The sequence below is a fragment of the Rhododendron vialii genome, chromosome 12a, assembly GCF_030253575.1.
Source record: "Rhododendron vialii isolate Sample 1 chromosome 12a, ASM3025357v1".
NCBI lineage: Eukaryota > Viridiplantae > Streptophyta > Magnoliopsida > Ericales > Ericaceae > Rhododendron > Rhododendron vialii.
This window is the reverse complement of record NC_080568.1, coordinates 19927774-19940022: the sequence shown is the minus strand read 5'-3', so window position 1 is coordinate 19940022 and position 12249 is coordinate 19927774. Positions and strand designations below refer to the sequence as shown.

Genomic DNA, 12249 nt, shown 5'->3' with positions numbered 1-12249 from the left:
GAGGGCTTTTTGATTAATGGAATATAACGTTGGGGGTAAAATTAAAGTTTTTGAAAGGTTGATAATCTAATTGAATTTTGGTGTAAATGTTGGGGGATATTTTGAAATTTTCCCTTTAGAATATTTGCGGCACAAAACCTGTACGCAAAGTTCGTACCGAGTCGAGTTGGACGTTTTACCTTCCAGCGTGCTGCAAATTAAATCAAGCGGTCCAAAATTACCGTCACATATAAAAATCACGACGCCGCACCCAACGAAACTGACACAAAAGACAGGACCGGTCGAGTACTCGATTGGAGTAGCAACGAGAGAGAGAGAGAGAGAGAGAGAGAGGGAGAGAGTCGTTGCATAGTCGTTGCCAAGGAAAGAATCCGATAGACACAGGAGAGAGAGAGAGCGAGAGAGAAGCACAGAAGCCAATGATTACAATTCATCTGCCCGTCGATGAAATATGAAATGGATGGCGTAAAAAACCCCACCACCACCACCACCACCACCACCGCCACCTTTCTCTTCTTCTTCGACCCACCATTTTGCTTCCAATCTACGCCGTCGTTTTCACTTCCGCCCTCCGCCTACTCCCAACTACCATGATCACCCCCCTCCTTAAACCCCTCCTCGGATCTCACCCGCAGATCCACCTCCACTCTCTCTCTCCTCTCTCCCCTCTCTCATATGGACCCTGCCACCTCTCGCCCCGCCGTCGTCATCGACAACGGCACCGGGTACTACTACTAACACCCACCACCTGTTCGATGCAATTCCCCAATCCAAATCTGATAGTATACTCCTCACTTGCGTACACACAACACCCACCACCTGTTTGATATAATTCCTCGATGCAAATTTTGCCCTAACTACTTTTTTTCTCGACCGCAGGTATACTAAAATGGGATTCGCTGGTAACGTAGAGCCGTGTTTCGTGGTCCCCACCGTCGTCGCCGTCAACGATTCGTTCGTGAACCAACCCCGAAGCTCTTCCGCGAAGGGAAGCAACTGGCTGGCGCAGCACAGCGCTGGCGTCATGGCCGATCTCGATTTCTTCATAGGAGACGAGGGTTTGTCTAGATCCAAATCTAATAGTACGTATACGTTAACGCATCCGATTAGGAACGGTCAGGTAGATAATTGGGATGCCATGGAGAGGTTTTGGCAGCAGTGTATATTCAATTACTTGCGTTGCGATCCGGAGGATCATTATTTTCTTTTGACTGAGAGTCCGTTGACTCCGCCGGAGAGCCGGGAGTACACGGGTGAGATTATGTTTGAGACTTTCAATGTGCCGGGGCTTTACATCGCGGTGCAGCCGGTGCTCGCGCTTGCAGCTGGGTACACGACATCAAAGGTTGGTATTGAACCGTAAAGACTTACATTGTGATGTTTTCTTACATCCTTGAGGAAATAAGTTTTGTTGTTTATGAACGAAATAGTGGTTTAAGTTAACAATTTGCCTGCAGCTCGCTTACAGTTTATTGTTTACTGCAATCCATTAGGAAACTACCAAGTCTCAAGAGTGAGAGTAGAATATTGATCTATGTTATTTGGATTCTTCTATAGTATGTAGTACCGGTGTACACTTGATGTTTGCTGAGGGGGATTTGAGATGTTAGATATATGTCTGACACCTGTACTACGCAACAGTTTAGACACTTGTAATGTCTCATGTGAATGAGAAATAGAAGTTTTATAGTTTCCTTAATGCCGCTTAATTTTGTGACATTGGTATTTTGAAAGCAATTGACAATATATTATCGAACAGTATCTTGCGAAACACAATACAAATAAAGTGTTCAGTACACCTAAGTTACATATTGTAGTTACTTAATTGTTGCCTTTTTGACTCCTTGACTAAACAAATTGTCTGCATCTCACTTGTGAATTCTAGCGATCCATTAGGGGACACAGTTAGTATCTGCAATGTTCCAAATGATAGTGCAATCATTATGTAATGCCTTTTGGGGAGCCTGCGTTTGCATATATGAAAAGATTAAGGCTAAGTTTCACTACGGGGCTTATTTTCCTTTACAAAATACAAAGGGAAATAAGCCCTTTAGCTCCGTAGGGAAACTTGGCCTAAGTAATTTGATATGTTGCAGACTTTCAATATGCATGTTTTGTTGTTTGATAACGGATATCTGATTGTTATTGAAGTGTGCATTACATGAATTGTAAATCATGGATAAACTGCAGAAGTATTTGGTAGGATGTCAGAACAGATTTTTTTGATTTGCTGCTCTGTCTTTCAAGCTAATTAAAGATAGTAAATTTAAACAGTAGTCGTCAACATTATTCTGTGTCTTACGTTTGTATCGTAAATATTGGGATCGCTTTGGTTTGAAAACAGACCAAGTATAGGTGCAATGATGTTATTTCTTTGTCCCTTTCTGCATGTCTGGGTTAGGAGAAGATTCCGTTTACGTTGTTACTTTTTGTAGTGCGTGGACGAGAAGTTCTTGCTTTTATGTAAACCCAAGGCCCTGTGGTAGATAGGGGAGGGGGTCTTTAACATGAATTCTACTGATGAAAGAGCCAGACTTGTTATATTGGGATGGATTTGTTCGGGAAGGAAGGAGGTATCGCTTAAGCTTGGGCACGGAGCTTATCTTCATTACAGACCCACTGTTTTCTTAGTTTCCCTCATCTTTCTGTTATGAAGTTACAAGGAAAAAAGATGAGGGAAAAATAGGGCATTCTAATTGCGGGTGGTTTTGAAATAGGAGGAAAGCTTGAAATTGTGAATTTGCTTTAGTAAGTTCTGTGAATAGAACTTTAGACATTCGCCTTGCTGAGCCCTCTGCATCCGCCTTTACCTTTGTGCTAAATGACAGTAATTAGTGCCATGTATATTTTTGTTACTCCCTCCGTTCCTAAATGAGAGTCCATGTTGCTATTTTGGACACTTCAAAAAATTGTTTATATCTTTCAATCTATAATGCTAAAAATATCCAATATGGATCTTGTTTAATAGATCTCAATTTATTTTATTAGACAAAATTTTTAAAACCACAAAAAATATTATAAATTGAAAGATATAAACAAGATAAAAATAAAAGAAAAAAGTGAAAGTGGACTCTCATTTAGGAATGGAGGGAGTGATAAATAAAGATCCCATGAACCTGATGATCGATGCAAAAGCTGTTGTGTGGGTTGTAAACACGAATGAGTTTTGTAGTAATAGTTAATTTCCAGCAATGTAAACAACTTGCAGTAGTATTTCAAGATAGAGACTGTAAAGCTGTGTAACTTGTGATGTTATATGCCTGAGGAAATGGTTGTCGTGTGTTTAAGTTGTCTCGAGGAGGACAAGTGGAATTCTTTCACAAGAGTATTTTCATCATGTAGGAGTAGAACAAGTTTAGGGTGGATATGTTTGGGCGAAATCAATGTTCTAAAAGTCGCTAGGAGCTAGTTAGCCAGTGGGGCACTGCCCAGCGCCTAGGCCGATTAATGGGGGTAATCGGCTCATAGAGATTAGTCATTTTTTTGTTATAAAATATTCTCCTTCTCCCCTCCTGAAGTTTTGAGTAAGTAGAACATAACACTATTTCAGTTTATTTCACAACAAACAGAGCCTACATACGCATGATTTCAGCTTATTTCAGTACAAACGCTCCTACATAGATGTAGTTTTATTTTATAGCCTACATATAAACACAGATTAGGTTTAGATTTAGACCGTTTATACTGTATAGTGTACATGTATATATAATACTAAAACTTCACTAAAACCCATACGTTATATTACCACAACATTTAACTCCTTAGATTTACCAAATTACATATTTAACCCCCAATTAATCTCGCCTAGCTGCCGTATCCCGCCCTGCCGCCTTGCTGATTAGTCACTGACTAATCCCTCCTAGCGGTTGACTAATCACCCTGGCGCCTAATTCAATGCCTAGGCTCCTAGGTGCCTAGGCCAATTGTCCAAACACTGGGCAAAACACTTTTGGGTTGTGTATGCCTATCCCTATCTTGAGTAGTGCCATGTCAGCACCCATATTTTACATGTTAATCTCTATTGCTAAGTATATTGACTTCAGGTATCGATCCGTTGGATGAGTGGAAAATTGAGAAGAAAGAATGTAGCAGGGATTCCTAAGTAAAAGAATGTGGCTCTACTGAGTCCTTTAAATATGAAGCCTAAACTCGAAAAGCGGGATATTGGATTACTTGATACTTTCCACAAAGAAAGCTATCAGACTGCCTCTTTCTCTTATCGGTGCCTTATCCGTAGCTACCCTCCCTAAACCTTAAAAAGCGGGGCTAAACGGATGAACCTACCGGCTACCTCAACGGATGAACCTACCGGCCTCTTTCTACGAGTGCCAGAGCTTGAGTACTGAAACTGAATTATTGACTTTCTTCGGTTCCTTCTTTGGTTTGGGTGCATGTTCTCTACTGATTCCTTTATTCATCATCTTCAATCCCTCCCAGCTAATGACAAAATCCAGGACCAAGGTTCGTTTAACGATACAAGAAGAATGAAACATTCCTATGATTAGCACAGGAAAGAAAGCAGCCAGGGGTGTTCCTTTCTGGTATGTTGGAGTGCATTTTTAGGGTAATTGCGAAGGCAAGTGTGTTCTTTACTTTCTGCCATTGACAACTGGGTGAGAGGAAATGGTTGCCGTAAACCGGTTTACTTTTCCCTCTCTTAATCTTCCCTCTTACCAAAATCGTGAATGAGAATGCTACATCGGCCCCGTGGGTGTTTGATAATGGAGCACCTTATCGCTTACTGTCAACACTTCTTCTTAATCATGTATGGAGGCAATGTTAGGTTAAAAAAAATATAAGGCGAGTACATTCCAAGTGACAATATTATCCTTGCTCCTTAAAATAACAAAATTATCCCATCATTCCTTCCAAAGTACTCCTCTCTCTCTCTCTCTCTCTCTCTCCTTGTCTCTAATTTCGTTTTCCTCTCTCTAGGAAGCACTGACATTCAATCTCCGCTAAGTTGTCGTGATCAACGTTTTCACTGATCTTTTGCTTTGTGCTCTATATCTTTTCTTGTTTGATCCTGTCTTCCTCTGGCTTGGCCTGTTGCATGCTCTGCTGAATGGCTGAACAGTGCTCTCTGGCGACGTCTTGCCCAGCTTGTTGTGTCTGTTACCAATTGTGGATCTGCACTCATTTCTCACTTCGCTCAGCACCCTCTCACACTCCAATCTACGATCTGCCCATCGCTGGTGATTTTCCCCTTCACAGTAGAGCCTACATTTAGCCTTTCTAATAGGTGTTTTCAGATTTCAACCCATGTTATGTTGCTGTCAATGAATATAGTAACAAATCAGTGGTGTTATCCCATCTCGGACATTGTTATTTCCTTTTAATCATGCTGATTCCATATGCCAGTATAACGTTAGACCCAAAAATGCTAACACACAACAACAAATACCAGAATAAAACCATAGAAAGTGGAATTCAAGACAGATTGATGCCTGAAACACTTGCCAAAAGTTGAAAATCAAACTGTAGAATTTGTTATGCTAGAGTAAGACTACTCATTACTGTGACCTAAGATAGTCTGAACACCAGTTATGATGTTTTAATTTGTGTTTAGATGTAGTGTGGAGGTTGTATGCTGTTTCCAGTTTGCAAATCTGCTTGGAGTTGGTGCTTTTGAGAATGGAAAACAAGGGATGTGAGAGGTGTTGGGTCGTGTGGGGAATGAAAAATGGGTGAAACTAAGGTGAAATGGAACCAGAGAAGTATGTCTCCTTCCCAGAAAGAGAATGTTTGTGGTAGGAGGGAGAGAGTTGAGAATTGTCAAGTTATTAAAGGAAGAGAGAATACTGGAATCTTTTTGAAATCATGTCGGGTTCCCACAGAAGCCAGGCATGAATTATGAACCTTGTTTTATTGTTCCTTGAATCCTTATTAAATACCCCGTTCTGAATTAGGGTCATCTATGTTTTCAAATGACTCTTTCCATGTCCTGTGTTAACAGGAGTTTTTTATTTGTAATTCTTTAATAGTCCTTGATGATGTTTTCGACTCTATTCAAATATAATTACTTTAGGAGATGGATGTATTCATGTGTCCACAATCTTAACCTGCACTTGTCTTTAGTGTGAGATGACAGGGGTTGTAGTGGATATTGGAGATGGGGCTACTCATGTCGTCCCTGTTGCAGATGGTTACGTTATTGGGAGCAGCATTAAGTCCATTCCAATTGCTGGAAAAGATGTAACTCTCTTCATCCAGCAGCTTATGCGGGTATATCGTCTTCAGCTTCCACTCACGTTATGTTAAAATAGGACCATGGAACCCAAACTTTTTTTGGCAAAATGGCAGGGTTGTGCTACTTAATGGTGACTATTGGTCAAAAGATAATATACAATTTTTGCTAAGATGATGTTGTGCCTAATTTTCCTTCAATTTCACTCTTGGATCTTATGGGCTTTCTAGATTGTTACATACACTGTATCCTCTTGCATGACCCTGCAAGTATAAAGACCTTGCCATTTTGCATCATTGTTGTGAATGGATATCTGTATTTTTAATTTTCATGGTGTTCGAGTTTTGACAATGTTTCATGTAGGAAAGAGGAGAGCATGTTCCACCTGAAGATTCATTTGAAGTAGCTCGAAAAGTGAAGGAAACATATTGCTACACTTGTTCTGATATTGTCAAGGTAGGCTATTAGTCTCTTACTGCCTTCATGAGTTTGCACTTTGGACAAAGACAGATGCAATTTTATCAGCAAAGATAGATTTATTGCCCCTTTGTACTTTGTATTACTTTCATCATTGTGCAATCACATATATCTGATGTGTATTCATCCAGCATTATTCTCACGACAAATCCTGCTTTCTTAATTGTTTTAGGAGTATAATAAGCATGACAAAGAACCATCTAAGTACATCAAGCAATATAGAGGTATTAAACCTAAGACAGGGGCACCATATTCGTGTGATGTCGGTTACGAACGATTTCTTGGCCCTGAGGTTTGTTCTCCCTCTTCTTTACAAGTTTTTGCTTCTTTTGTTATATTGGTATTGGTAAAAAAATGATCCTACTATATTTCTGATTATGATAATGATGTTATGGTTCGATTTGAAAGTCACGCTCATGTAACTAGGTATGAGCACCTCATGGCTTCATTCATCCATTTTTATGGTTCCTTTGAAAAGATACCTGGTATTGCCTATTGGTTGCATTGTTTAAGTGGAGCACAGTCTATCCGATTGTCATATTTTACCTCTTATGATTACTAGGTCTTATCATACTTAGAGATACTTTACCCTTGCCTTGAACTTTCCCGAGCAAGTAGCACATAAAGGAATTATCTAACCTCTAACGTATTTTGAACTTGTGGGTCACATCATCTTCAACTTCAACTTCTCCTCTGTTAAACATTATCTAACCAAGATAACAAGATTGTTAACTCTTTTGCATCTCTTGGTAGTCAATCTTTACATATCCGCTATTTCCACATCTACTGGAACTTAGGTTACGTTTATGTTATGTTTTAGTCCTCCTCCTTTAAACTCTTTTGACTCAATGTTTCTCCTAAAACTTCTATTTTATTCTGTAATTCTCCTTGTACTTTCACGCTCAAGGCATATATATGTGCACAACATTGCCCAATGGATTTGTGTAGTTAATTCATTCACATCTAGACGATCACATCTAGGCATGATGAAAACTGACATCACCTTTATTTGAATCCCGCAAGAATCTTAAAAAAATACTATGGTAAGCTGATCAATTAATCTAGTGAGTTAAAGTTAATGCTTGGTATTCAAGTGCCTTAGTTAAAACAAATGAAAAGGGCGGGGTGGATGGGAGTGACTAACTTATTCTATTCTGTTTGTGAATAGATTTATGTCCACAGTATGGTACTGTAGTCATTCTGATGATTAATCTGACTGGTGCAGGTTTTCTTTAATCCTGAGATTTATAGCAATGATTTTACGATGCCCCTACCAGCTGTAATTGACAAGTGTATTCAGTCTGCACCAATTGACACAAGAAGGGCTTTGTATAAGGTGAAGTACATTGCTTGAGGAACAAGATACACGTTTTGGTTTTTGGTCATTTTTTATTTTTTATTTTGGAACAGCAAAGAAAATAATATTTCATTGATAATAACAAAATATTACGAGATGAAGGAAATAGAAAAAACAACTAAACACCAAATGTAGTGGGCAAGATACCTACTGAAAAAACTCCCCTCTTTTTTCCCATATGAATCTACCTCTACACCCCAAATATCAAAAATTTTCTTGCGAATACTCCCACATCTCCTTTGGGCATATGCTTCTTATGAAACACTAGGAAGAGTTGTTACATTGCTCGCCCTGATAAATGGTCTGTTTCGGTGTTCATGATTTTTTGTGGATATCAAAACCCATCAGAAGTATATCTCCCGTAAAGTAGATGCTCTGAACTATGAGTTAAGTTACAATACTTCGCTATGCATGTGACATTGACATTTCCCATTTGCTCAAAAACAATTAAACTCAGTTTGTAGTGTGTATTGTAACGTCTAAGCCTCAGGTTTTGTCCAGATGACATATCTACTTACCACTTTGCTAGCCTACTTATGCCTAATTGGGCCAGATTACAGATTTTCAGTCCATGGGCCTCCGACAAATGGACAACAATTAAAACTGTTATAAAGTCTAGAGTATATAGATTCCTCAATTTCTTCGATAATATGAGATTGTCTAACCTTATTTAGCAAAGTTCATATGGGTTTTTACTATCTATAAGTGCACTTTTTATAGTGTTCTCATATTGGGCTATATTAGCTCTTCCGTGCCTCTTCATCTCTCCTCGTAGCCGAATCAACAAATATTGACACGTGGGAATGCCAAATGTCAGCCATGTTTTTAGTAGAACATTGACGCCTCAATTTGTTTTTACATTGAACTGAGTTTGGGCTTACACTGACGCAGGCCTAGTGCAGCTTGTTAAATTTTTTCAGCATAGGGGTTACTTCTATTGGTGTTCCAGAACTGGATTTACTTCTCTAAAATATAGATATATTTCTTCAAATTGGTTTACATATGCATTTGGACTTCAGAAGCTTATTCATTGCAATGCTTCTTTTAGAATATTGTCTTGTCTGGTGGATCAACAATGTTCAAAGACTTCAACCGAAGATTACAACGGGATCTAAAGAAGATTGTGGATGCTCGTGTTCTTGCATCTGATGCGCGGCTTGATGGAGAATTAAAGGTACTTATTTTCATTATTTTTTATAAATAATTTGCACCAATTGTGTAATGATTTTTTCCTGCACCAGTCACAACCGGTGGAGGTCAATGTTGTCAGCCATCCCATCCAGCGTTATGCTGTATGGTTTGGAGGCTCTGTCCTTGCATCAACGCCAGAATTTTTTGCGGTATGCTTTTGTCTCTGCAACTTGAATACTTTTTGGCTCACTTTAGTTAGTCTTTTCATGTACAGGTAGAATTTGTAGGTCTCATGGTTATTCTTAAACCTTAGCATTATGTATGTTCTCCATGGTGTTGTTTGTATTTGGAACGTGCTTTGTGCTTTTTTTTCTTTGATAATCATGTGTATTGTTTATGGTCACATGTTGTAATTATCTTTTTTAGCAGATTAGTGGTGCCTGCAAGGCTGCAATACTAGGTCCAAATGTCAGGAATAGTCATTAATTTTCAATACAAGTACCTCGTTTATGCTTCAATAGATTTTTGAAATATTCACTATTGTTAACCGTTGATGCCAAGAAAGAGGCCACTACTTTCTTTGCTATATGGATAGTGGAGGAAACGCTGATTTTAGAGTCTGGTGTGGCCCTTTGATACTTTAGATTCAGGAAAACTATGCCTTTTGTTTTGGAATTTACATTGAACCTTGATGCCATGAAATCGAGGTTGTGACTTGGCATGATGGCAATAAGCCAAGAACGAGTCCACTGTCTACCCAAAAGGGGAGATCGTTTGCCTACTACTACCTCTTTGCAGCTTGTGCTGTATGTGGGAGCTTGTGCAATGGGTTTGACGTTAATGCCATGAATTCTTTGGGATTCTGGCTAGGTTCTGCTTTGTTTGTGCTATTTTATATGCAGAATTGTGTATTCTTGGTTCTAATTCTGTTTTTCTCCGTTTGTTGATGCCATTAATTCATCACCTGTTTCCGTTTTTTGTTTGCACCCATATTTGTATGGCATAGATCATGGAGGAGATGTGTCTTGAAACTTCCTATTTTGACACCCTTGATTGTAATTTTCACTTCCACAATTTTGGTGAAAACTAAGCACTATCAATCATGCCAAAGAGATACTTTTTGGCGACAATCATGCCAAGGGGCTTAACGTACTTACTGCTAGAAGACGAGTGTTGATTAGTAAGGGTCAGTTTGTTTGCCATTTGCATCTATTGTCGGAGAAGTACTGCAATGCAATAAAATTGATGCCTGACATTGTCATGGCAAGCATAAAACCATTACTGCCTTATAAGGGACTATTTTCTTCTTGTCAATTCTGAATTGTATTTGCTTATGAGCACACTCTTATATGGGAGTGAAAAAGTATGGATTTTTGGATATGATGTACAGGCTTGTCACACCAAAGCAGAATATGAAGAACATGGGGCAAGCATTTGCCGGACGAATCCTGTTTTCAAGGGGATGTATTGATGCGAATAACTATGTCAGGAGATGTTGTATGGCCATTTAACGATCGTGTGCTTAAGATGGGAAAATGGAATGCCTCATCATTTCCACCTCAACATGCTCCAGATATGGCGATCCAATCTACATGCAGAAATCGTGTGTAATTTAGAGGTTTAGCTTGCAGGAGATGGTGTACAATATATCCTTAGTTTGATTTGTATGAAAGTGAAGTTTTTGTATTCTTTTTTAGGGTAGGGGAAGCAAGTAGTCGAAGACTGACCAAGTCTAAAGGAGTCTAAAGGCGTCTATATTGATAACACTGATATAAGAAGTTTTTTTCCCCATTCTTGTTGGGAGTTGATATTCCCTTATAGGACATTCTCAATTAGGTTGATTGATTCATTTGGATTGGATTGAGGAGGAGTTGGCATAATAAGTAGAAGTTCCATTCATTTGTAATCAATCCAGATTTTTCATTCATGCATTTACGATGCTAATCTTTACATATTGATGTACTGTTTGCAAAGTTATTGGTTGAGATTGTTATAGAATGTCACGCCCTCGATTTTCGAACATAAATAAAGATAACTTTTCATAAATAAAACTCACATTATCTTACATAATATCCCAAAGAGATCACCTAGTTCTAGTCATTAAATTATAGATCCAATTCCAAGAGTTTGAAGATATTACATCATTAAAAGAAATAGAGTTAAGGTTCCATTACATTTTCAAAACATGTTTTACTAAAATGTCCATGAGTCTCCTTTACCACCTCTTCTGAAAATATGCACTAGAATGCATGCACTTCACTCCATGCTACTGCTCTGAGATCACACCAGAAAGATGATAGGTTAAGCTAAACTAGTCCAGTCGAAAAATCTCTAACTTTATATGCTCATGGGAAGACGAGTGCCAAGGGAAAAAAATGTTTAATAAAAATTTTAATGTTTTGACAAGAAGTAGAAAATGTGACCCAATCCCAACTTTTAAACATATGCATACATAAAAGTCTATCTCACATACCAACCTTCTTAACCGCATAGATACTCCTTCACTTAAAATCTCTATTTTTTTTTTATCATCATCATCACTACTTGTTATTACGTCTCCATTTCAGTGATCTAGAAACATCCAGGATTCTCTAACAACTGTTTTCTCTTTCTATTCTCACTTTACTAGTCCACATCTCATCTAAGTATCCATTCTACATATAAAGAGGAGAAACATAAAGCGAACAAGGACGCTTCGAACCAAACCTCCTTACGACACCAAAGAACCCACACGACTACCGGTCTAATCTTTTAAATTTTAGGTTAACACTTATCGTATCCTTTCTCGTGTCCCCATCATCACGTCATCTTGTTAGTGTCGATATATCAATTATTCCGCTTTCCCACCCACGACTTATATTCTAGTCTAAAGTTATCATCTACCAAAATATTTTTACATCAAATTCCCTTTTACAAGTTTGACATGCAAATACCCTTTATAAACCTCTTACAATGTATCATACAAACATTCATACCAAACAAATTTCCCGTTACTATCTATTTAATCCCTCATCTTTAAACCCTTACTATTATACTTTCCACTTCAACATTAACCTAACATGAGTAACTCACAATCACACGTATACACATCTTTCAT

At 38.5% G+C, this 12249-nt stretch overlaps 1 protein-coding gene across 1 annotated transcript; it reads left to right on the top strand.

The window, feature by feature from the left end:
• The first annotated feature begins 252 nt into the window (after positions 1 to 252).
• LOC131310000 (actin-related protein 3) lies at positions 253 to 11102 on the top strand. The gene is made up of 9 exons (XM_058336761.1): positions 253 to 725; positions 880 to 1345; positions 6079 to 6225; positions 6551 to 6643; positions 6837 to 6956; positions 7890 to 8000; positions 9070 to 9195; positions 9263 to 9361; positions 10543 to 11102. Exons 1-9 carry the CDS (start codon positions 676 to 678, stop codon positions 10621 to 10623), a joined length of 1293 nt encoding a protein of 430 aa, XP_058192744.1. The 5' UTR covers positions 253 to 675; the 3' UTR covers positions 10624 to 11102.
• The last annotated feature ends 1147 nt before the right edge of the window (positions 11103 to 12249 follow it).